The following is a 27,356-nucleotide window of genomic DNA, read 5'->3' on the forward strand; positions in this document are numbered from 1 at the left end:
ATGGAGCAGAGAAAGGCTGGAACAGCTGACACCACACTAGCATAAGTGAACTCTTATGAAGAATTCAATGCATCCAAGTTCAACCCTGGGAGCTTCAGTAACTAGGGAATACCTCTCCTTTAGGATCCTCTTCTTCCTTGAGCTGCCCCAGTCTGTCCTTGATCAGTCAGGACTACCTCTGGACACAACAATGAGTACCCCACCTCCCCACCTCACAGTGGGAACAGTGGAATCCCTGAGACCAGCAGCCAATATCCTTCTGCTATGCTGACGTTTTGAGTTGACACTGGAAAAATGACATCAGAATTATGTAGAGGCGAAGGAAGGATGGATATTACTAGACCTCAGAAGACAGGTATCCCGCAAAGATTTCCCATTTCAGGCATCGAGTTACACACCCATATGTGCTTGGACAGGTAGGAGGGTGGCTTTATTTTATAAACTGCTCAAAAGCACAGGCTTCAGAGAACAGGGATATGGACCGGCAAAGTCGTTACACCTTTATACGCAACCCTGTGCTTCTCTACTGACCCAGGGCATTTTCACTGGGAGACAGGTCCCTTTCCCCCTACACCCAGCCCACCAGCTGGAAGCAGAAGCCATATGAAGAGGTTTTGAGGAAATCGTTCTGTCCTGCTTGTCTCCATCTGAATGGGCTCTCCAAACACATCCTGGACCTGGACAGAGGCAGAGTTCAAACCCAGCCTGTGTTCTTTCAGGCTGTTGGTCTCCCTGGAGAGTTCAGAAGAGAAAAGGAAGAAGGTTCCAAATAAAGTTCTCCCAAGACAAGGCAGACGGTTTACATTCTCTAAATTGAAAAATGCAGCAAAAGATGTTTTCGTCCCAATTTAAAAAAGAACAGATGTGAATGTTATACCCGTTTCTGGGAGACTCCTGACTGTACTCTGTTTAAAGATTGTAGAGGCGGGTGGTGTTCTCACGCAAGATGGCCAAGGTGTGCGAGAGCGGCTGGTCTTTGACTCTGGCAATCTCTCGAACCGTGTGCAAGGCCAGGCCTGGATGGGCATACTGGCAAAGGCTTTTGGGAACCTGGAAGACATCAAGCATTCAAAACATCACTGTGCCTTCTACGCACAAGCATGACACAGAAGTGCCCTCCCTGTCCCTTCCCCAGCGAGGACCTCTTTGGGGCTACCCTGTAGAGATCCCTTTACCTGCAGGTGCAGGGAGAATCCTAGTCATGGGGGGCTCTGGGTGAGCAGGGTCCCACGCTTCCTTGGACTACCCTCTACAGGGTAGGGCTTTGCACTGCCTGGAAGAGAGTGGTTACCCTTCAGCTTCTCGTCCCCCTAGACTTGTGGTTCTGCCGAGCAACAACAGGGAGACACCTACACGGCCCAGGGTGGACTCTGGAGGTCACTGGGGCACTGGCCCAGCCAGCCTTGTGAGCTTGCCCCCCACCTCCCTACCGTCTCCCCTCAGTGCCTCAACTCAGCCTGAGGACACCCCTACCTGGCGAGGGAGGAAGTAGGGAGCGTCTGTTTCAACAATGATTCTCTCCAGTGGGATCTGCCTCAGAGCCTCCCGGGCCTCCCAGGCGGAAGAGTACGTCAGGACTGCAGTGAAGCCCACGGACATGTTGGGAAAGTGCTTCAGCAGGGGCTCGATGACTGGGTAGCTGCCAGTGAAGCAATGCCTGAGGAAGGACAGTTCTAGGTCAGGGCTATCTCATAGACCACCCCTTAGAAATGATTTTGTTTGGAGAAAATCCCAGAAATGAAAAAGACTGCATCCAAGAGAAGGTTCCACAGTAAACACAGACATGACGGCTACCACACCCCACACGTAAGACTCACAATAACACTTGGTGGGGACACTCACCAACCAAGAGATTAGACTGCAGATAGATGCAGCCACCATGACAAATACAGAGGAACAACACAGGGGCAGGGCATGTCAGTACATAAAAATAGCAGAACTGAAAACTGTCCCTTCTCACACTACAATGACAGTATGTGAAAAGTATGTCCCTGTAGTCAAATGAACTGGAAGAAAGAAAAAAAAAAAAGAATGCATTTTCCTCTTCCTTTGATATCTGCTCATGTTCTTGGTACGATATATATTGTTAAGCAATCTGACAATTCAGGACTTCTTCCAGACACACCACCTTGTTGTACTATCTTAGCCATGGTCTACCCTGTAGGTTGGTTGGTTGGTTATGTGCCGTGGAGTTGGTTCCGACTCATAGCGACCCTGTACAGGTTTTCTGAGTAGAGTTGGCCCAAAATACAGTAGTGGAATTGTCTCCCAAGAGCCTAGTGCCTGTGCCTCATCTTGCTGAGGTGCCACCACTGCCAGAGGTCAAAGACTGCACACATACTCTGCCGAGATAACCAAATGCAGCCATGTGACATCAGGCAGCCCTTCCCACATCGGCTACCTGTCAAGGCCTACTGGTGGTCCTAGACTCTGATTTGTCAGTTAACCCTCTTGCCCATCACCTCCTGACCCCTTCCCTAGCCAGGTTCAGTGACAGGACCGTCCTCTGGCCCCCCTAGTCCCATGCTCTATGTTGAAATCACAACTGACATGTTTGTCCCCTCACAGCACCTCCAGGTGTACAAGAGCCAAACCAAGGCCATGGAGATGCAACACAACCTGGACTCCAATGCTAACTGCAGGGGCAAATGAGCTTTCAAACTCAAGAAAAGAACGTGTCCTTTCGGGCACTGTGGAAGGTTCTGTGAGCTGAGCCACTGGGTCCCCTAGTAGCCACTCCCAAGATCAGCAGCCCTAATTTCAGTGTTTCACCCAGGACAAGGGTCTTTCTAAAGCCCCCTTTTACACACTGGGGCTTTAGTGTATTAGCTTAAGCCATAGGAAACTCCTTTTTGGAAAGTGAGAGAATAAAGGTCAAATATCAGAAATTCTGGACTGCTAACCATGTGTTGCTAAGCATGGGGCCCAGTGGTTGAGCAACACAGAGTAGCTATGCGTTAGAACCAACTTGACAGCACAAATGAGTCTTTAGGAAAAATAGTACATAAGGACACATTATCATCATTGCTCTCTTCGTGAGATTTCCCCTCCCCCAACTGTTGTTGTTGTTATGTGCCATTGAGTCGATTCTGACTCATAGTGACCCTGTACATGGTTTCCGAGGCTGTAAATCTTTACGCGAGCAGAAAGCCTCATCTTTCTCCCGCAGAACAGTTGGTAGTTTCAAACTGCTGACCTTAAGGTTCACAGCCCGATTCATAACCAGTACGCTACCAGAGCTCCTTCCCCCGCCCCCAACTAAACAGAGGGAAATGTTTATTTGATTTTCCCACTGACATTGAAGTTCCAGCTCCTAACCTATGGATCTTGTAGTCAGAGGGCACAAATTTTTTCATGATGTCCAACAGATCTTCATCAGCTTCTCGGCAGTGGATCACCAAAGGCTTCTTTAGAGACACGGCCAGCTGCAGCTGCCTCTCAAACACCTGCAAGGTAACAAAGCAACACCACCTGCTGGTTAGAACCACTGCACAGCACTCAGGCCGGTGAGCAGCCCCCCGCCATCTCCAGGTCTTATTTTTAAACTAGACAAAGAATAATAGCTAATGTGTACTACTAAGTGAGTACTTACTAGAGACAGGCAGTGCACTTAAAGCACTAGTGTGCATACACCAGTGAGTCCTCACAGCCACCCTACTTCTAACATGTAACATGACCGCATCCTCTCCCACTCAACCTCCCCGACGTAGCTACTAAGTAAGTACTGAGCTGCCCTCTTGTGACGCCCACAAGAGGCAAGAAGTTTGAAGAGATTTCAGTTTCAACTTCTAAATTCTACCTCTAAACAATTTTTCTTATGGTAGCTAAATAAGCGATTGCATTCATGCATGGGTGTCGTTACCCACTGAGGATTGGCTCCAGGACCCCCACATAAACAAAAATGGCATAGTACTTGCATATAACCTACACACATCCTCTCTAAATTACTTATAACATAACAACATCATGTAATGCTTTTTCATGCTATGTAGTAAATAACCCTTTATGCTCCCTCTTAGCATTTGCAGGGATGGCTTTGACCACTTAATTGTTATCCACCCCTCAAATATTTTCCACTCAGGGTTGACTGAATCAGAGGATGGGGAGCCCACAGACACAGCAGGCTGACTGAATGGCCTTAGGGGTGGAGCATCACAAGGTTCTTAACAAAGCATTTTTATATAGCTAATGAAACTGGACAACTTTTACAAATACAACATTCAGAATGACTCTTTAAAATTTTTCCTAGTACTTTGTTGTAGTTGTTAGGTGCCATAGAGACAGTACTGTCTCATAGTGACCTTATGCACAGCAGAACAAAATACTGCCCGATCCTGGGCCAACCTCACTACTGTTGCCACACTTGAGCCCACTGATGCTGCCACTTGGTCAATCCATCTCGTTGGAGGTCTTCCTCTTTTTCTCTGACCCTCCACCTTATCAAAGATGATATCCTTCTCCAAGGACTGGTCCCTCCTGACAATATGTCCAAAGTATGAGAGATGAAGTTTGGCCATCTTGGCCTCTAAGGAGCACTCTGGCTGCACTTCTTCCAACATGGATCTATTGGTTCTGTTGGCAGTCCATGGCACTTTCAAGATTCTCTTCTAACACCATAACTCAAAAGCATCAATTCTTCTACGGTCTTCCTTATTCACTGTCCAGCTTTCACTTGTATATGAGGTTATTGAAAATACCATGGCTTGGGTCTGGTGCACCTTAGTCCTCAAGCTGACTTCTTTGCTCTTGTGCAGCAGATTTGCCTAATGCAATACGTCGTTTGATTTCTTGACTGCTGCTTCCATGAGTGTTGATAGTTGATCCAAGTAGAATGAAGTCCTTGTTACTTCTAATATACACCACCAATTACTGTTTGCAACTTTTCAAAAGATAATTAACATTAAATGTATAATGCTTTGTATAAGACACCAATTTCAAAAGTGGTAAAATACAAAGCAAATGAATTAGAATGGGGGGTTGGCTATCTAGCTTATGCACTCACCAAGAAGCCAGCAGAAAACAGCAGGCATGAGTGGCAGGTAGTTCCTTTCCTTACTCAGCACAATTACTCTCTCACTTTGGTTCCCCACTGACCCATTCTTTCCCGAGATCCCAGAGTTACTCAGCCTCTCTTGCATGCTTGTTGTTGTGGTTATGTGCCATGGAGTCGGTTCCGACTCACAGCGACCTTGTACAGGGTTTCCGAGGCTGTAAATCTTTACGGGAGCAGAAACCCTCATCTTTCTCCCACGGAACAGCTGGTAGTTTCGAACTGCTGACCTTGCAGTTCGCAGCCTGATTTGTAACCACTATGCTACCAGAGTTCCTTCTTGTTGTTGTTATGTGCCGTGGAGTCGATTCCGACTCAGAGTGACCCTACACAGGGTTTCCGGGGCTGCAAATCTTTATGGGGGCAGAAAGCCTCATCTTTCTCCTGTGGAACAGCTGGTAGTTTTGAACTGCTGACCTTGAAGTTAACAGCCTGATTCCTAACCACTATGCTACCAGAGCTCCTTACACCTCAACAATTCACTCCAGTCACACATGACTAGCAGCAGAGGCAGCCCAGACCCAGCTCAGCCAGCCAGAGTAGGGAAGGGCAGGCCGGGAGCCTGAGCCTGTGCTCCAGACCTTCTGGCCCCAGAGACCAAGGAATCCCGGTCTTCCTACTGGCTGCCCTACAGAAACTACCCAGCACCTAATTACTAGGGGTCTTTTCTATGAACACACAGGGAAGCAAGGAAACAGTTAAAAATGAGTTTCTGTTGGTAATTACTGACTTTTTCCAGTTTTCAATCCTTCTAGAAAAAAATTGGTAACAGAAACTATGTCCTTTCTTATAATGCAATGTCCTGAAACTCTATCACTAGGCCAGATACAGCCCTTCTAGAGATTTTTTCCTTCCCTTTGCAAGATAAAATATTCAGCAGGACGTAGCAAGAAAAAATGCAAATCAGGGCAAACACCAGCCAGTGCGGCTGCCAGTTGCCACTTCCTTTTTTGGTGCTGGGCTTTAGATTTACAGAGTATTTGCACTTCCTCTCTCCAGTGAGAAGCCTCTAGCGTTCTCCTGTAGAAATTTATCTTTTTCTTCTTTAAATTTATTTCTTCCAAATAGCTTGTACCTTGGTTCATGATTTTCTGGTCTTCACTAACAACTCACCAAGCCAAGATACTTGTCTGAGTTTCCACCTATCTGCTCCATGCCACAACATCGAGTTCAAACTTATCAGGTTACATACTCTATGCGCTTGCATATACCATCTGATAGCAAATAATGCAACCAAGGAAGAAATGAGTACAAAACGCGCAGCACACTTCTTGGACAGCACAGACATTCAACAAACATCAGTCACAGAACTCAATTGTGCTGCAGGATAAGCACTAGACTGCTAAGCACAAAGTTGACGGTTCAAAACGCCAACTGTATCTCAGAAATCTTAAATAGGGTCGTTATGAGTCAGAATCGACTGGACAGCACTTGTACAGGAACCGCTGGTGGGTTTGAACCACCAACCTTGCAGTTAGCAGTCCAGTGCTTATTATACCGTGCCACACAGACTCCTGAATACAGACCGTCAAAATGTATACTTGTAGCCATTCTAATGGTTGGACACTTGACTAAAAAGTTGACAGTTTGATCCAACCAGCGATACCGGGAAAGGAAAAACTTGGCCATCTGTTTCTCAAATATCATCTGTAGACAAGTTTCACATAGGGTCACCATGACTCAAAATCAACTCAACAGCACCTGCTTAACAGGTCCTTGTTAACTTAATCCGAAAGCAGCTGCCGCAGACACATCTCCAATGCTTCTCATTTAAATCAACTATTAAGCCTTACATGCTTATTGGCTGTTATGCAATCATTGAATTGCAATCTGTATCTAAATGTGTAAGAAGGCCTGGAGCTCCTGTTGTTGTTGTTAGGTGCCATCTAGTCTCTACTGACTCATAGAGACCCTGTGCACAGCAGAATGAAATACTGCCCGATCCTGGGCCAACCTCACTACTGTTGCCATGGCTGAGTCCATCAATGCTGGCACTTGGCCAATCCATCTTGTTGGGGGTCTTCCTCTTTTTCTCTGACTCTCCAACTTACCAAACATGATATCCTTCTCCAACAAATGGTCCCTCCAAGGTATGAGAGATGAAGTTTGGCCATCTTGGCCTCCAAGGAGCACTCTGGCTGCACTTTTTCCAGCATAGATCTGTTTGTTCTTTTGGCAGACCACGGTACTGGTCTCCTCCAACACCATAACTCAAAAGCATCAATTCTTCTACGGTCTTCCTTATTCACCGTCCAGCTTTCGCACGCATATGAGGTTATTGAAAATACCATGGCTTGAGCAGGCGCACCTTAGTCCTCAAGCTGACATCTTTGCTCTTCAACACTTTAAAAAGGTCTTGTGCAGCAGATTTGCATAATGCAGTATGTCATTTGATTTCTTGACTGTTGCTTTCATGAGTGTTGATAGTAGATCCAAGAATGAAGTCCTTGACAACTTCAATCTTTTCTCCGTTGATAAGAATGTTGTTTATTGGTCCAGTGGTGAGGATTTTTGTTTTCTTTACATTGAGATGTAATCCATATCGAAGACTGTGATCTTTGATCTTCATCAGTAAATGTTTTACGTCCTCTTCACTTTCAGCAAGCAAGGTTGTATCATCTGCATATCGCAGGTTGTTAATGAGTTTTCCTCCTATCCTGATGCCACGTTTTTCTTCATACAACCAGCTTCTCGGATTATTTGCTCAGCATACAGGTTGAATAAGTATGGTGAAAGAATACAACCCTACTGTACACTTTTTTTAATTTTAAACCATTCAGTCTTCCCATGTTCTGTTCGAACAACTGCCTCTTAGTCCAGGTACAACAGATTCCTCATGAGTGCAATTTAGTGTTCTGGAATACTCATACTTCACAATGTTGTCCATAGATTGTCATGATCCACACAATCGAAAGCCTTTGAGCAGTCAATAAAGCACAGGTAAACATCTTTCTGATATTCTCTGCTTTCAGCCAAGATCCAATGGACATTAGCAATGATATCCCTCATTCCACGGCCTCTTCTGAATCTGGCTTGAACTTTTGGAAGTTCTGTCAATGTATGCTTGCAGCCATTTATGTATCACCTGTAGTAAAACTTTACTCGAATGGGATATCAAAGATATTGTCCGATGATTTCCTCATTCTGTTGGGTCACCTCTCTTTGGAATGGGCACAAATACGGATCCTCTTCCAATCAGTCGGCCAGATAACGGTTTTCCAAATTTCTTGGCAAAGATGAGTGAGTGCCTCCTGTGCCATCTCACTTTCTTCAAAGATTTCAATTTTTATTCCATCAATTTCTGGTGCCTTGTTCTTTGCCAATTCCTTCAATGCACCTTGGACTTCCTCCTTCAGTATCATTGGCTCTTGATCATATGCTACTTCTTGAAACCGCTGATCATTAACCATTTCCTTTTGGTACAGTGACTCTGTGTATTCCTTCCATCTTCTCTTGATGCTTTCTGCATCATTCAATATTTTGCTCTTCCCCAGTCGCATTATGAGTGCCTTCCAACCTGAGGGGCTCGTTTTCTCGCACTATCTCTGACGGTGTTTATTTGCTATTCATAAGGTTTTCAGTGACTAAATATTCGGAAGTGGTTCATCACTCTGTCTTCCTAGTGTCTTCGTCTGGAAGCTCATCTGAAACCTGTCCACCATGGGTGACCCTGCTGGTATTTAAAACACCGGTGGCATAGCTTCCAGAATCACAGCAACTCACAAGCTACCACAGTACGATAAACTGACAGATGAGTGGTGGTGGAGCTCCTAGACACCTCTGAAATGAACCAGCAGACCCTCGGTCAGTGGACCACAGCTACCATCAAGGCACAGCAGAGACTGACCCCAATAGGCTGAGACCACTCCAAAGGCCACAGTGATATGCTGGATTCCAAGCGCTCTGGGCCTGCAGACCCAGATGAACAGGCCTGTGACATCTACAAGAAGACAGCGCATGCTCTCCTGGTCTTCAAGAGAAATAACATCCAAAAAAAAAGCTAAAGAGGATAGAGAGAAACACTGTAAACTGATGATATATGGCAGGGATAATGATCAATGTAATGAAACAAGCTATATGAATGGTTGAATGTGAAGCTGATGATGTGCCCTGTAAACTTTCACTCAATGCAAAATAAAAACATTTAATTAAAAAAAAAAAAAAAAAAGAGAAATAACAAATTCAATCTCAGAAGGAGGGCCATGATGAGGGGAGAGTCTCCTCGGGCTGCTCCTTCCCAAATCGGAAACGGCGACTAAAGCGTTCAAGCTACTCTCTCTGCCAAACCGCTATGCTCAAACTACAATGCATGGGAAAGTGTTCCAATGCTAACAGTGGTTATTCTCTTCTTTAAACTTCTTTGCCTTTTCCAAATGTTATGCAATGAGCATACTTAACTTTAAAAATCAGAACAAAAATATATTGCTTGGCTGAACAAAAACAAAACAAAACAAAATGCTTCCCAAGAAAGCAAGCTACTGTTTTGCCATGTATAGCCATAGTCATTAAGAAGTCACATGTAAGTACTCGCCCTACCTCTTACCTACTAAAGCTATAGAATCAGAAACACCTTGTGAACATCTGACACCTCGATGGTCTGGAAGGAGCAGTTCAACATTTAGTGGCTCCAGGTTCTTTAGTTCCCACAGCAGAGAAGCTCTACCGTTAGGTCTCAACAACTAAACGAGGAATTAACATGGGAAGCAAACTCAAAAGAACCTCATTACCTTGTGCTGTTCAGGGACAGGCGTGGTGCACTTGTAAGAATAATCCAAGCCCATTTCCCCAAATGCCACAGCCTTGGGGTGCCTTAAGGCTTGCAAAAGATTTCTTTCTTGACTCTCACTGTAGTAACGTGCAAAATGAGGATGACAGCCAAAGGCCCCCCAAACCAGATCCTCTTTCAGCAACTCCTCCCACAGGCAATCTGTGAGGGTCCGGGGGTCACAGAAGTCAGAGATGCAGCCCTGAAACTCCTTTGGGAAGGAGCTGCTATAAATCTTTCTGAACTTGGTAAAGGTCCCTCTGAAAGACAACTTGGAGTAGAGCATATCCAGGTGGCAGTGGGTGTCAATGAAGCCCTCCTCAAGACTCTGCTCCCTGTGGCTCCGGGGCAGGGAGCTGGAAGCATGTCCTACACAAGGACGTGGTGGCGTCTCCTCCTGGAATGTTCTTTTCTCCTTCACCTCTTCATCTTCCAAACTTCTGAAGAAACAAAATGAACGTGAATTCTGGGATCTGCCTTCATCAGTCACCTCCAGGTCTCTGGAGGTGTTTTGGGAGTTCAGTGTAGAATTGGAAGAGTAATCGCTTAAGAGGCTCCGGCTGCTCTTCCCACCCTGGGACGTGTCATTGCTGCTGCCACCCATGGACGGATAGCTGGAAGGCTTGGGACTATTGGTCCAATAGCTGGCGTAGTCACACCAAGGACTACTGTATAGATGAGGTGGGTACATGACGAAGTCACTGGCAAAGGTCACAGGCTCAGGAATCACCGAGAGTTTCAGTGAGACCGAATCCTCCTGAGAGAATCTGACTGTGGAGATCTCATCCACATCCGACCAGTCGCTTCCTGAAGAAGGGTGCTCCAGCACCACCTCCCTTTCTCTCTGCTGCAGAACAGAAAAAGAAACAATGGGTTAGTTTTCCCACATGAAGACAGCCTCCATCCTCAGTCACCCTGTTAGCCTGGCTACCATGAAGCCTTGCTCAAGAGCTCACCTGATCTTCTAGAAAGTGAAACTCAGCTTACATTGCAGATTATAGCTATTAACAATCACAAAACAAACCTGTGACCATGGCCTCATAATGCCACCCCCCAAAACAGCTCTACCTGCATTCCCTTTACCAGTGACCTCTCTTGAGAAAAAGTGTTCTCTAGAGCACACTACTGGGGATTTTAGAGAAAAGCAGTGCTCAGCAGCTTAACCCTAACAACATGTCTCCAATATATTTGAAATACAAAGTCACAAGAGCAGTGGCTTTAAGGCATGTCTGCCTGGACACAACTCCTCATTGAGAGCTGGGTGGGGTCTATGGCCCCCACCCTTCAATCTGGGCTGACCTAACTGCTGTTAGCCAATAGAATGCAGCAGAATGATGCTGTGTAACTGTCATAGCTAAGTTCAGATCTAGCCTTGCAGCTGTGCCTGGTTTCATGGCAAGCTCACTCTGGAGGAAGGCAGGCAGCCATCCTACAAGTGAACTTCAAAAAATTTGTGGAAAAATTCTTTTACCTTTTAGTGTTAGTTTCCCATGAACTTTTTGAAGTTCCTCATATAACAAGCCAGGCCATCCAGAGACCACCTTGCTATACAGTCCACCACCCAGCTGAGTTACCAACTGCCAGCCAGCACCAACTGCCAGTCCTGTGAGCAAGCAACTTAGATGTCCAGCACAGCAGGACTTTCATGTAACTACACCCCTGCAATGTCCAAATGGGACACTGTTGAGGATAGCTCTGGTGCAGTCCTTTTAGAATTACTGACTCATAAAATAGCCACACACACACACATAAAAAAACAAAACAAAAAACAAAGCATTGTTTTAAGCCACTAACAAACAGTAATGGGAACAATTACCAAGAGACAACTTCAAGAACATCATACAGGAAGAAAGTTAAAGCTCATTAAGAAGACAAGAAAAAAGGAAAAGACTAAAATGGATGTCAGAAGATACTGAAACTTATTCTCCAGCATAGAGATGCTAAAGCAAATGGAAGAAATGAGGAGGTTAAAAGAGTTGAACAGAAAATTTCAAAGGGCAACTTGAAAAGACAAAGTCAAGTATTATAAGCCAATGTGCAAAGACTTGGAGTTAGAAAACCAAAAGGGAAGAACATGCTCAGTATTTCTCAAGCTGAAAGAACTTAAGAGGAAATTCATGCCTTGACTTCCAATACTGAAGAATTCTATGGCCAAAATATTGAATGATGCAGAGGGCATCAAAAGAAGATGGAGGGAATATACAAAATCACTATACCAAAAAGAAATGGTTGATGTTCAACCATTTCAAGAAGGAACATACGATCATGAGCCAATGGTACTGAAGGAAGAAGTTCAAGGTGCAGTGACGGCATTGAAAAAGAACAAGGCTCCGGAATTGATGGAATAAAAATTGAAATCGTTCAACACATTGATGCAGCACCTGATGGAATAAAAATTGAAATCATTCAACACATTGATGCAGCACAGGAGGTGCTCACTAATCTATACCAAGAATTTGGAAGACAACCACCTGGCCAGTTAATTGGAAGAGATCCATATTTGTGCCCATTCCAAAGAGAGGTGACCCAATGGAATGAGGAAATCATTAATATCAACATACAAGTAAAAATTTGCTGAAGATAATTTAAAAATTATTGCAACAGTATATAGACAGGAAACTGCCAGAGATTTAAGCTAGACTCAAGATGAGGTAAAACAATGAGATATCACTGCTGATGTCAGATGGATCTTGCCTGAAAGCACAGGATACCAGAAATATATTTACCTGTGTTTTACTGACTATGCAAAGGTTTCGACTGTGTGGATCGTGACAAGCTATGGATAACATTCTGAAGAATGGATATTCCAGAACATTTCATTGAGGAACCTGTATATAGACCAAGAGGTAGTTATTCCAACAGAAAAAGAGGATGCTGAATGGTTTAAAATCAGGCAAGGTGTGCGCCAGGGTTGTAGTCTCTCACCGTACTTATTCAATCTGTATGCTGAGGAAATAATTGGAGAAGTGGGATTATATGACTAACATGGTATGAAGACTGGAGGTAGATTTACCAACAACCTGCAGTATCAAGATGATGTAACTTCACTTACTAAAAGTAAAGTTGACTTAAAATACTTATTGATGAAGATTCCACAGCCTTCAGTATGGACTGCACCTCAATGTAAAGAACTGGTCTAATAAATAACATCATGATAAATGGAGAAAAGGTTAAAGTTGTCAGAGATTTCATTTTGCTTGTATCCACTAACACTCATAGAAGCAACATCAAGAAACCCGACGATGTACTGCATTAGGCAAATCTGCTACACAAGACCTCTTTAAAGCGTTCAAGAGCAAAGTTTGAGGACTAAGGTGTGCCTGACCCAAGCAGTGGTATTTTCAATAGCTTCAAATGCATGTGAAAGCTGGACAATTAATAAAGAAGACCACAGAAGAATTGATGCATTTGAGTGATGGTGTTGGAGAATATTGAAAGTACCATAGACTGCCAGAAGAACAAATAAATCTGTCTTGAAAGAAGTACAGCCAGAATATGCTCCTTACAAGCCAGGATTGTGAGACTTTGTCTCTCATACTTCAGACATGTGATCAGGAGGGACCAATCCCTAAAGAAGAACATTATAATTGGTAAAGTGAAGGGTCAGCGAAAAAAAGGAAGACCCCCTCCCCACCCAGTCCCGCAATGAGATGGACTAGCACAGCAACGGGCTTAAGCGTAACAACAATTCTGAGGATGGCACAGGACCAAGTAGTGTTTCGTTCCATTGTGCAAGGGTCACTATGAGTCAGAGCCCACTCAACAGCGCCTAACAAAACCAGCAAAGTTTTTTATATAGATCAGAGTTGGCTAGTGGTTACCAGAAGTGGAGGGAGAGAGAAGGAAGTCACTGCTTAAGGAGCACTGAGTCTGTGACTTCTGAAGCTGGTGAATCAGACCAATCACCAGCTCACATCCCAAGACCTGGAGGTGAGACAGAGGCGAGCTGAGTTAGTCAAGCAAAGGAGCACCCTGACCCTGGAATCATCAAGATGGAAACCCCACACAGGGTGGTAGTGAGTCAGAACCAATTCCACAGCACGTAACAACCACCTAGTGACGATGGTGGTAGATGTGTGTTGTCGAATTGGTTCCGACTCATAGTGACCCTGTATGGGGTTTCCAAGGATGTAAATCTTGATGGAAGCAGAAAGCCATGGGGGCTGCTCATGTAGTGCTATAGCACTTTAGAAAAGCAGGACATTTGGGGTATCTTTGACGTCAACTCCACCTCACGGGGGCCAGCCTGCGCACTGATCCTTCTGAAAATACCGCCACAACATAAATGTTCAGCCTGGCAAACAGGACTTTGGAAAGTGCATCCACACAATAGAATTCTAGGCAGCCAAACAAAATGATGATCTATACAATGGAAGTAGGTTCAAAAAAAAACCTAGTTTTGTGGAATTTCCAATTAAACATAAGCATATGGTTTTTGCCTTTCCCACTCAAAAGCCATTCTAAAATGGCAGGATGCAGACTGATTTTAAAAAGCATACAACCTCCAAAGAAGAAAGCATACAGGAGAATCAATAACCGTAAAGTCAACTGAATGAGTTAGATGCCAGAAAGCAGAAAGTGAAGGGTTACTAGCTAAGCAGAAGAATCACAGCCACAGAAACCAAACCAAAGCACTCACTGCCACCTGGGCAACTCCGACTCAGAGCAAGCCTCTACAGCCTCACCTTTCTCACCAGAGGTGCTAGGGGTTTGAACCACCAACCTTGTGGTTAGCAAACTGGTGCTTATCCTACACTACCACCAGGGTGGCATAGGTCCTGTAGTGAGGAAATCCACAGAAGTTGGATGAATCATACGCTATAGAACCCCAGAAATTTTCAGGAATTGGAGGTACCAGACCTCTTAAAATTTAAGGTAAAGTTGAAAATGAAAACAGAGTTAGTTGAAATTCCATGAAGCCAGACCCCCAGATTACTGCTTCTACTCCGAGCAGCTGTGTCTTCCCCGCACCCAACAGAAACCCCAAGGCTCACTCTCAGAATGTTTGAACCAAGGAAGCTTAGGCATAACTGGCTGAGGTAGGGCAACTTCACATATCAAACAAACACCTCCCAAGGACTCCCAGAAGACCAGCAGCCAGGCATACGCTTCCTAAGTGGAAGAGTGCGGATTTCTCCAGGGAATGAGCAGACCTGGAGGGTCCATCTGCACAGCCAGCTAGGGGCACCACAAAATTACCACCAAAGTCATTACCACTTACCAGTCCCATCCATGCACACAGAACTGCCAAACAGCCCTTCTAAAGCCTCATTTTAAATAGACATAGCCATGACATCTGAGGAAAGCCCTACCACAAAAGACAGAAACCAAAGTCTACAGGGGAAAACACGCACACAGAAACTCAAAAGAAAAATACTAGAGAAAGCAGAAAAAAACTTCACAACAAACCTGAACTCATATTCTCAGACAATAGAAGGTATTGCATCCTCAAAACAAAAAGCAGGATGTTTTATGGAAGGAATACTCTGTAAACCAAACTTAGAAATTAAGTCTGATAAAATAAAAACACATAATCCTCAATCATTCTTAGACTCCCGAGGCAGTACAGTTAACATGCTTGGCTGCTCACCAAAAGATGAGTTTCAAGTCTACCCAGAGGTCCCTCCAGACAAAGGCTGGCAATCTACTTCTGAAACGTTAGTCACTGAAAACTCCAGGGAGCACAGTTCGACTCTGACAAATGCAGCCTCACCATGAGTCAGGGCCAACTTGATGACAACTGGTTCTGATTTAAAAGAATTTTTTTAAAAAGCAAAGACCAAATAGAACAGAAAGAAAAGAAATGTTTAGGAAATAATTAAAGGAGCACAAGAAAACCAAAGGGGGGGAGGGGGATGGTGAACACTACTGTTAATATCTATGAAGAGCAACACAAGAATGGAAAACTATGAAAAAAGTCATTTTAAAAATAAGAGCTTTATGAAATGGAAAAAAAAAAAAAATAGATGTAAAACACTAAACATGTGTTAGAAGGTAAAGTTGAAGAAATTTTATAGAAATTCAAAGAAAAGTACATATACTAGAGAGAAAAGAAAAATTCAGAACATTCACCCAGAAGATGAAGCACAAATCAGTAGGCATTCCAGAAAAAAAAGACATAAGAGGAAAGAAAAACTAAGAAAAAAAATACGCAAAATTTCCCAGAACTCTCTAGGCAAAGGATGAGTTCAACAAACGCACCTTCCTGACACCCTACTTAACAGAGACAGAAGAACAAACAAAAGAATCATCACAACAGAGACATAATACCACAGCAATGGGAAGGACAAGAGAGGACAGCAGGAAACTGTGGACGCTGAAGAGCAAATGGAGAAGTCAATGATAATGGGCAGAAGAAGCTGAGCAAGTTAAATCCAAACTCAGTGGTGAGCAAAGCTGAGAAGCAGCCACATACATACAGCAACGGCTCAGGGACTGGCAGTACCATGGGTCTCTGGATGCTTAAGGGGAAGGTTAAAAGGAGGAACACTGAGTGTCATGGATTACACTGTGGCCCCCCCTGTCCCCCCAATATGTGTCAACCTGGCTAGGCTATGATGCAATGGGACGGTTATGTAGTAAGGGCCCCACATGATCTGATGTGATAAACCAATACCCTTAATCCTACCATAGTCCTAATCCAACATAAGGGAGTTTCCCAGGGGTGTGGCCTGTATCACCTTTTATCCTGTTATTGTTAGTGTTGAGGAGTCACTTCCGACTCACAGTGAGACTGTATAGGGCTTCCAAGAAGGTGGTAGCTTTCAACTGCCAACCTTGTGGTCTGCAGTGCGGCTCCTACAGGGCCCACAAAAGCAGTCTACCCTTTTAATAAGAGATCAAAGGAGAGAAGTGAGCAAAGAAAAAGGGACCTACTGGTGTGGAGCTGTACAATACGCACTGGACTGCAAACCTCAAGGTTCGCAGTTCAAACCCACCAGCTGCTTCTAGTGCCCTTACAGGGTCACTGTGAGTTGGAAATGATCCGACAGCACCTAACCACCACCACATGACCAAGAAAGCAGAGCCTGGAGTGAGTGTGTCTTTTGGACCTGGGCTCCCTTGCACTGTGAAGCCCCAAGATCCAGGAAACGTCGATGCCAGGACGCATGGAGATCTTCAAGGAATGCTGGGCCTACAGATGCTGAAAGGAAACAAGGACCTTTCTCCCGGCCTGAACTCGGACTTCCAGTCTCCTAAACTGTAAGGGAATAAACTTATATTGGCTAAAGCCTCTCACTTGTCGTAGGTAAGTAAGATATTGAGTGAAAGTGGTTTTACAACAAGTTAGGTTGCTAGATTTCATCCCGAGGCTCACAGAAAAGTTGTTTAAAGAGTAAAATAGACGGTTCTCTGAACGAGGACTCAACTCATTCAGGTCTTGATATAAATTCAAAAAGAGGGAGATACACAAACGCTGAGGTGACTAGACTCCCTCCCCACCCACAGTCTTTGGGGAATCCGACCAGCCCTAAAACCCAGGCCTAATTATCACCACTATTTCCCAAAGTTTCTCATTACCAGTGCAAATGGTTTAACGTGCTTAGCTACTAACTGAAAGGTGGGAAATTTGAGTCCATTTTGAGGTTCCTCAGAAAGGCCTGGTGATCTACTTCCCCCAAATCGTCCATTGAAACACCTATGGATAGGTGGTATTGACCCCAAAACAAAGCTCAGACAGCAGGAAGGAGCAGGAAAGAAGGACAAGTGGAAACAAAGAACCCAGGGAGTCAGAGGGAAGAATGGGATTACTCTGAGGAGACTGCAATCAACATCACTAAACATTAAACTCTGTATAAACTGTTAAATGGAAAACTAATGTGCTCTGTAAACTTTCATCCAAACTACAATGAAAAAGTCCAAAAAAAAACCCACACAAAACCCTGTGGAATAGTGTTCCACCAAGATACATATGGGACCACCATTAGTCAGATGAGACTCTACTGCAACTGGTACTGGCAAACATTAACTCCCTGAAGTCGTAACTCCCCTTCATTCCCTCCCCTCAGTCTCTGTTAACCACAATGACATTCTCCTCTATGTATCGGTATATTCCAGAGATTTCATGTAAGTAGGATCCTTTTTTGTCTCAATGATTTCACTAGCAGGTCCTCCCTCTCTCAATCACAAGTAGACAAGCAAGGTGACTGACTTGACACATGAGAATAGTCCCTAATGTGGAAGAAGATCTTGATCAACAGAATGAGAAGGAAAAAAAAAAACCTATTATTAATTTCCAAAAAGAGATGAAACACCAGAGATGTTGTTTTTTAAAAAGGGACAAGTAAGAAAACAAAAGAACGCTAGGATAATAAAAAACACACCAGCTGAACAGTCAAAGTGAAAAGCAGGTTGAATGATAAGAATAAGGAAATCTACAAAATTAAGCAGTAAATGGGCCAAAAAAATGAACGAGTGAAAGGCAACAATATTTAGAAGACCAGTCCTGGAAGTCCAACATACTAATCATAGGGGCTCCAGAAAGCATCAGTAAAGTAATTCAAGAAGTTTTCCTACAACTTTAATGCATGGGTTTCTAGACTGCCTATGGAATGCTCAACATATTGGCTCGTGATCATGGAAAACATCACATCTCTGAAAGCAAAAAAGAGGAAATTAAAAAAAAGAAAGTTAAAGCATAATGTATCAGGAATCAGAACAGCTTCAGACAGCTTAACAACAATACTGGTAATAAAAAGACCAAGAAGCAATGCCCCCCAAATCCCAAATAAGAATGCTTTTTAACCTAGAATTGGAAAGCCAAACTAGTAATCAAGGGGTGGAAGGTAAAATAAAGGCAGTCTCAGACACACACATTTTTCCAAAAACATACCTCCCTCTCACCCTTTCTCAAGAAGCTACTAGAAATAGTAATCTCCTATCCCAAAGTGTTAGAGTAAACCATGACAGAAAAACAAGTGAAGTCACAGAATGCAAAACAGAAGACAATACAGGAGCAATGTGCAGAGACGAGCCAGTGAGCTGGTGGAGAAGATGCCAAAGCAACTGCCATCAGCTGGTTGAAGGAGCAAACAGTCCAGAGCAGAGCAGGGCAACAGAGGCCTTTAGGAGCTAGGCCTCCAAGAAGAAAAATCAAAAGGAACAGATTATTTTAACAGTACTGAGAAAAATGTTATCGCTCTGGCACTCTAGGAATGGATTAGTGACAGGTACAGAGAAAATGGAAGAAAAATAACAGGACAATATTTACCTTCCATGAAAAATAAAATTTTCTTACAAAGGAAATATAATCAGAGTCTATTAGGTAACTCAGCTGTAATTCAGTGATAACATAAACCTTAAATAAAGAATTAGTAAAAAAAAAAAAAATGCATCATAACCTCATAGGGAGGCTGCACAACAGGGAATTGAATGCATTTATGGATTTATATGTTGCTGAAGGTAGATTGTTGTTGTTGTTAAGTGCCGTCGACTCAGTTCCGACTCATAGCGACCCTGTACAGGGTTTCCAAAGGTAGATTAGAGAACTGAATTCTCATCTTCCTTACAGATGAATAAGTCAGGATATGTCTAAAATGGAAAAATCAGTAAAAAATACAGAATTCATTATAAATATGAAGGTAGTTGTTTTTGTTAGGTTCCATGCAGTCAGTTCTGACTCACAGTGATCCTGTACAGGGTTTCCAAGGAGCTGGAACCTCCAACCTTGTGGTTTAAACCAACCTTGCAGTCTAGCGCATTAACCCACAATGCCACACCAGGACTCCAAATATGGAGGTAAGAACCAAGAGAGACAGACAGGCTACCTCTGAGGAGAGGAAGAAAGGAAGGGCAGAGATGCTTTTCCTCGTGAGTTACATTAAAAACTATAGTTTCCCCTCCAGTCCCACTATCTTCTTCTATATCAATAGGAGTTTAGGTATAAATCTGCTCAGATGAAGGTTAATTTTCCAGCCTCCCTTACAGCTAGGTTTCCTCTAAATTTCTAGATTCTTGTCCAGGAAACTGAGCACATTATGTGTACAACTTCTGAACCAACCCCTTTAGATAGAAGGAACACACTTTGCTCCCATTCCTGACCAAAATGTTAATGTCATGTACTCAAATCTCTATCTGTGATCTAAGAATAACCATCTTAGACCACAGATAGAGACTATGTGGAGAGGCAGCAGACAACAAGAGATGGCACCAGGGTCCTTTTTAACGCAAACTAGTTTAATCTACTATTTTTAAAGTCACTGCTATTTTGGCATCTATTACAATGGTTGTTGTTGTTAAGTGCTGTCAAGTCAGTTCTGAGTCACAGTGATCCTGTATAAGGTTTCCAAGGAGCAGCTGGTGGGTTTGAACTGCTGGCCTTGAAGTTAGTAGTCCAGTATGTACCTGTTACCTACTGTAGCCAAACCTGTATCATAAACAAGCATGTAAATCCTAAAAATAAAACACGGCACTACAGTAAGTAGAGAATTATGAATAACTCTAAGAGGGATGTTAAAACACAACCATAGATTTGTTTCCTCAAGCCCGAGTTAAATCAAGTATTAAAAGCATTTAATAACACAAAAGAAGACCAAATATATTTAACCAAGAGAACTGAAAACCCAGATGCCTGGTCTGACATTTACTCACCTTCTGAGTTTCTGAATGGGAGTTGCATTCATCTAAAAATTCGAGTGTAGGAGAGTTTTTATCAATAATTGTCCTTCGGTCCCCAAGTGGCTCCTCCTGGGGCTTCCCCTGAGTGTCGAGGATCACTCTCCTCTCACAGAAGCTGCCCCTCTCCACCACAGTGGTGGTCTCCCCTGCTCCGACCCCAGGGGCTAACTCATCCTCCTTGTGAGCAGCAGAGATGGTGGTACTCCTGGCTGGCCCCTTTTCGTGGGGATGACGTTCGCCTGTGCTGGGTTTTGCCCGGGTGGTAGTCTCGTCCTTCCTTTTTGGCACTGATTTCCCTAGGATGCCCTGGATGGCCTTCAGGTAGATCATTGTAGAGCCTTGGTCTCGAAGTCTCTCCCTCCTCCTTTTCTGGACCTTGTGTGGTTCCTCAGGCCTATCATTTCGATCCTCAGCTTCAGCTGCAAATTCAGAGTTTGTGAAGTTACGGGAACTATTCTTAGAATCAACCTAGAAGAAAAAAAAAAAAAAAAGACTTCAAAAGGATTGCCTTAAAAACAATTTACATATTTGAAGCACTTTGAAAAATTGTAAATCAGTTGTGATTTCACCAAAGAGAAAGCCACACTCCCACTGGTGTTGTGGGTAAGACAATTGATTTTTTTCAGTGCAGCTCTAGATTGTGAATCACAAGGTCAGTGATTCGAGCCTACCAATCAGTTGCTCCTCGGGAGAAAGATGACACTTTTTGCTCCCACAAAGATTTACAACCTCAGAAACCCTATACAGGGTCTCTATGAGTGCAAACCGACTCGACAGCACACAACAGCAATAGTAATGAGAATGGTGGTAGTAAACAACGCCGAATTTCTGCCGTTGCTATTATTCACCTTCTCATGTTCATTCGGTAGTATCCTCATACTGCACTGGGAAGGAATAAACAGATTAACCGCCTAATTATACTAGCCTGCAAGTGCCTTGAAGACAGCAACTATTATATATAGTATCTCAGAACAAACACAGGCAAAGCAAAAGCTCAACATTTTAGCACTGGAACGGTTCTTAGTTCTAAGCCAATCTTACACCTAAGAGACAAGGAAACAGAAGGGCTCAGTGAGGGGAAGTGGCCCACAGAGAAACAACAGTAAGCTCCAATCTCCTGAGTGTCGTGTCACCATACCCCAAGCCTCCTTGAAGTTCTCCGCAAACTGCCTCTTCCAAATCCTAACCTCAGTGTTTGAAGGTGCTTGCATTATGGCAAGACTGCACATGTCAATCAAGAGAGTAACCACTCTTCACCCCTAGAATCTTCTCCCAGTCAGAGGGGAAGTCTCAGCTTCCCCCTCCTTCTCACGGTCCCACACCCACTCACTCCTGAGTCCATGGGAAAAGGAGCCCTGGTGACAACAATGGTTACACACCCAACTGCTTGGTGCTGCAAACCCACCACGTGGCTCCACAGGAGAGACACCCGACAGTTTGCTGCCATTAAGATTAAAGCCATGGGACAATTCAGTCAATTAGCATAGTACAGTTTATTAAGTTTATGCTCTATTCAGTTTGGTAGGTAGTGTCTAGAGTTTTAAAAAGCTTGAGTAGCCGACACCCAAGATACAACTAGTGGTCTCTACTCATCTGGAACAAAAGAGAAAGAAGGAAATCAAATACTCGAGTAGAAAGTAGTCTACAGGACTGTCTACGTGAACCACAGCCTCATCTTCCCAAGGCTAGAACTAGAAGGTGCCCAGCTACCAGCAATATGCATCAGAGCTGCAACAGATGGGTCCTGAGAGAATGGGAGAAAAGCATGCACCAGAACCTCAAATTCTTTCAAACAAAACAGACTTACTCTAGAGCAGCTGAAACTAAAGGAATCCTTAAGGCTATTGGCCTAATAGAATCTTTAAATCTTGAACCAAAACTATCCCCTGAAGTCAGCTTTTAGCCAAATGATAGGTGGACCTATAAAATAAAGAATATCATCTGTGTATACTGTGTTCTTTTAAAAAAAACATTTATATGAGACCAAATAGTCAACAATTACTCAGAAGCAAAGATAAGAAGATAGGTGGGGAGCAGGGAGACTAGGCTACTAAAATGGAACCGTTGTTAAATGCTGTCAATTTGGATCCAACTCATAGTGACTCTGCATAAGATTTCGAGGAGTAGCTGGTGGGTTTAAACCACCAACCTTGTGGTCAGCAGTCCAGTGCTGATCCTACATCGCCACACCAAGACTCCACAAACAGAATTAGAATATAAATAATGAGGATGTGGACACAGTGTGAAGACTATAACCACTGTCACTGAATGACTGCTATAGAAATTGTTGAATAGGAACCTATTTTGCTGTGTAAACTTTCACCAAAAATTCATTTAATTAAAAAAAAACAAAACGATTCTAGCCAAGAAAACTCCGTGGGGCCATTCTGTCAGATGGAGTTGTCATGAGTCAAAAATCTACCGAATGGCACCCAACAACAACAAATAAAACTTGCAATCCTGTCTAACCCCAGACTGCTGCAAAATATCACACACATCTCCCTCAGCAAACCATCCTCAAAAAGCTGTTGCCTGGAATTCTAATTACCCATAAGATATTTTGCAGCCCAAAACGTGCACTTCTAATTCACACGTGCTTGCTAATCCTTTTCTTCTACTTAGGAACAGTTATTTCTTTCAAAGGATGTCCAGCAATAAGGGATTGGTTAAAAGAAGTAAACAGACACATACTCTAAAATACGATGCAACTTTAAAAAATAAAAGAGGTAGTTCTATGTTCGTCCTCCATAACAAGAGTACAAAGTAGATAGTAGAATAGTAAACACACTGTAATCTCTTTCGGAAAGGCAAACTCTGCTGTATAAGTATATATTTGCAAATAAAGTCTGAAAGGGTAAACTGCTCATACTAGCTGTCTCTGGGGAGTGAAGGGAGAAGTGCAAAGGCTCTTATTTTATGTACATCTTGTATTGCTTGAATTTTATTCCCAACAAGTACACAAAATCTTTGTTTAAAAACAATAACACATTAAACTTTTGTAAATACATAAGTATACAAGTTAATATAGTCCTATTTTTTCCAAAGACTCAAATTGTGGGCAGGTTGTTCATTGCAGGAAATGAGCAGAAACGGTGGCTTTCACTTTCATTTTGAGTTTCTCTTTTCAAATTTTATACATGTACGCTTTTTTTTTTTTATATATCCACAGGAATTATCTGGGAAAGGAAATTAGGAGCCACTTTTGTTTTCTGTACACTTTACTACATTTAAAAAAAAAAAAAAAATCTAATAATTACAAAAAAAATGAATCTGATGGCTCCCTGGGTCTGCCTTACAGGTTACAGCTCCAATGTCCCCAGCCCCTGTTCCGACTTAAGTCATCACAGCGAATACCTGTGATCCTGGTCACCACACCCTTTCTGCACGGTCTCCACACGTCCCATTCTTCGCCCGCCACCTTTCAGTTTCAATAAACTCCACCACCCACCCTTTAGGTCCAATAGTCCTTTCTTTAGTTCTCCCCCTCTGTCTGTGGTACCAGCTGCCCATCTCTTCATTTCCCAGACCAGGTGTAAGACAACACAGAAAGGTGAGGTTGACAGCAAACAGGAACACCGCTGCTGCACCTTCTACAGGGCAACCGCTACTCACTCTAGCCAACTGCTGCACCAAGCTGGAATACAGACCCAGAGTTAGAGTCTGATGTTTCAAGCAAAAGCAGAATCTAGAATTTAATACAGTTTTCATTCATTCAACAAATCTTTGTTGAGCTCTATGTGCTAAAGTATTTATAGGAGTCTTGGTATGGCACTATGGGTTAATGAGCTGCAAAGTCATCTGAACCACAAAGTTGGCAGTTCAAGCTCACCAGCTGCTCCTCGGAAACCCTATGCAGGGTCGCTATGGGTCGGAAAAGACTCAAGGGCACTTACCAACATGTGCCAGCAGGTATCATTCTGTAGTCGGGAATTTAGTAGTTGAAACATACAAAATGTCTGCCTCCCAGAGCTTGTATCATAGTTGGTGAAAGAGGGAAAAAACAAAACTAGTGAAATTCACAAAGGTAAGTCAAAAAAGTATTGCTGGTAGAGTTCTAGTTCACACATTCATGGTTTCTTTCAAACAAACATGTTTAAACATGTCTCTGCAATCAGCGAGTGGCCACAGACAAGTTCTCTCAGTTAAACCTGAAGTCTCATTTAGGTCCAGTCAAAACAGTGGCTTCCAAGGGGATCTGCTGAGCCAATCCTATACAAGGCAATGCCAGAGGTCAATTCAGAAGGTTATGGTGCCAATTTTGATATAACGGATATAAGGGGTCATCTTGATAGATTTTTTTCCTAAGGACACAGGATTACCAGGGGGGTTTAATAAAAGTTTTTAAAAATTGAAAACTGCACTAGTAAGAAAAAGCCCAGGAAGGTTACACCAGAGTTTTTTTCCTTCATAACAAAGCATATGCTGATTCTTTAAGGGTAAGCAAGGGCTGTACTATGAGAATTTTGTTGGGAAACCTTACTCCATCCACCCTGAAGTCCTGACACTGCCCCTTCAGACTTCTTTTTGATCCCCAAACTCAAAAAAAATTTCTAAATCCTTCTTGTGATTTTCCAAAAATGTAAATACTACGAGGACCTGTTGTGCTGTGGCAGGTAAATGCCATCGAGTCATTTGTGACTTAGAGCAACCTTGTATAATCTTGCAGTTAGCAGTCCAGTGCTTATCCTACAGTGCCACACCAGGACTCCATGCAAGCCCTATTCAGCCTACAATGTCAATAGAGAAGATCAGGACAGTACATGGGGTTTGGAGAGTTTGGAATACAAGAAAACCAAACCCATTTTTATAAAGTTGAGTCCAGCTCAAAGCAACTCCATGCGTTTCAAAAGTAGAATTATGTTCCATAGGGTTTTCAATAGCTGACTACTTTGGAAGTAGTTCTCCAGGCTTTCCTTCCAAGAAATCTCTGAGTAGACTCAAATCTCTAAACCACTTGGTTAGCAGCCAAGCACGTTAATACACAGACTCTTAGAAAACTGCTAAAAACTCATGGAGAGTATCAATATTTACATATCCTATCCTTGGAAACCATAGGGTCGCTATGGATCAGAATCGACCCAACGGCACTCAACAACAATCCTCATTCAAGGAGTCCTGGTGGGGCGCTGTGGGTTAATGCGTCAGACTGTAAAGCCGTTTGAACTGCAAGGTCGGCGGTTCAAGCACACCAGCTGCTCCTCGGAAACCCTATACAGGGTCGCTGTGGGTCAGAATCTACTCTATGGCACTTAACAACAACAACACCCTCATTCAAAGGAGCTCTGGTAGCGTAGTGGTTATGAGTTGAGCAGCTAACCTCAAGGTCAGCAGTTTGAAACAACCAATCATTCCACAGGAAAAAGATGAGGCTTTCTGCTCCTGTAAAGATTTACAGTCTTAGAAACCCTACAGAGTCACTATGAATTGGAACTGACTCCATGGCACACCACCATCACCACCATCACCACCACCATCTTCATTCAACACCAGTGATCCTTCTAAGATGCAAAATTGACTTCTACTGCCATCAAACCTATTTGACTCACAGTGACCCTAAAGGACAGAACAGAAAAGCCCCATGAGTTTCCAAGGCTGTCTATACAGAAGCCCAGTGACACCTCTTTCTCCTGCAGAGCAACTGGTGCATTTGAATTGCTGACTTTCTGGTTAGCAACCGAGTAACCACTGTGCCCTATATAATTTAGTGGCTTAGAAGAAAATCAACTACCCTTAGAATAAAATTTCCTTAGCTTTAATGAAATCTTCTTGTAACTTGTCACCTCCCAGCTCTCTAGCCTCCCTCCCTTCACACCACTGTGGGGGGATTAGTTCCTGACTAATCCTCCAGCACTCCCACCAGACTACTGGACCACAGCTTTTCCATCTCATGGTTCTAAGATCCAACAGTGTGCTTGGCACACAAAACCCCTCATCCAGGCAGTAAATGAAGGAAGACACAGACTTGAGAGAAAACCAAAAAAAAAAAACAAACCCACTGCCATCAAGCTAATTCCAAGTCAGAGAACTACCCCAGAGGGGTCTGAAACGGTAAAGCTTTATGCGTACAAACATCTCATCGGTTTCCCATGGAGTGGCTGGTGGTTTGAACTGCCGACCCTGTGATAGTGGTTGTTATTCAGCGATATCGAGTCAGGTTCCAACTCGTAGTGACCTTGTTTCTGAGGAGCAGCTGGTGGGTTTGAACTACTGACCCTGTGGTTTATCTATAGCGCTGTCCAGGGTTTCTCTACAGCCCTAAGCCAGGACTCTGATCCCGTGCCTAGCAGGGTCCAATCACTCCAATGTTGTTGGCCGCCACAGAGTCCGGCCCTGACTCACGGTCACCTGATAGATACAAGATACTTTCATTGACTGATTTTCAGAGTGGACTGACAGGCCTTTTTTTCCTAATCTGTCTTAGTCTAGGGTCTGCTGAAACCCGTTTAGCAGCTTAAGGACACAGCAGCCTCCACTGACAGGCAGAGGCTGCCCGTGACGTGCACTAGCCGGAAATCAAACCCAGGGTTCCCACATGAGGCCTTGAGTTCTACCACCGCCCCACCACAAACTGGGTCTTTGCAAGCTAGGCTCCTTGGACCTGAATGGGACAAGGGTGGGTCCATTCTAGGATTAGTGCCACAGAGATTAGTGGTCACCCCCAGAAATTGGGCTTTGGGGCCTGGGATGTGATGGGATGCACCTGAAAGACTAAGAAAAAAATCCATATCCTGACCCTCCTAACATCAGGCTTCACTCCATCTTTAATTGTCACTGGAGGTACATTTCATTAATATTATTTTACATTGTTCCCAAGTCTACCAATATTGTATCGAGAAGGGTTGTTGACAGAATTAAATTGTATGAACAAAGCTCCATATTTGCTTAATTTACATTTAAGTCAGATTCCGGTTTTTTTTTTTTACA

The 27,356-nt window shown here is 43.5% G+C and overlaps 1 protein-coding gene across 1 annotated transcript in view; it reads right to left on the reverse strand.

Annotated features, from left to right (window-relative positions):
* Positions 1-909: 909 nt before the first annotated feature.
* The window catches only part of TATDN2 (TatD DNase domain containing 2), a 28,868-nt gene continuing 2,421 nt past the window's right edge, over positions 910-27,356 (reverse strand). Inside the window, exons 3-7 of the mRNA XM_006872187.1 lie at positions 20,406-20,900; positions 9,778-10,662; positions 3,319-3,446; positions 1,474-1,657; positions 910-1,050 (exon numbers count right to left, since the gene is read on the reverse strand). Of these exons, the coding sequence (XP_006872249.1) occupies positions 910-1,050; positions 1,474-1,657; positions 3,319-3,446; positions 9,778-10,662; positions 20,406-20,900 (1,833 nt within the window). The remainder of the gene's footprint in view (positions 1,051-1,473; positions 1,658-3,318; positions 3,447-9,777; positions 10,663-20,405; positions 20,901-27,356) is intronic.

This window comes from Chrysochloris asiatica, unplaced genomic scaffold (assembly GCF_000296735.1).
Source record: "Chrysochloris asiatica unplaced genomic scaffold, ChrAsi1.0 scaffold00186, whole genome shotgun sequence".
NCBI lineage: Eukaryota > Metazoa > Chordata > Mammalia > Afrosoricida > Chrysochloridae > Chrysochloris > Chrysochloris asiatica.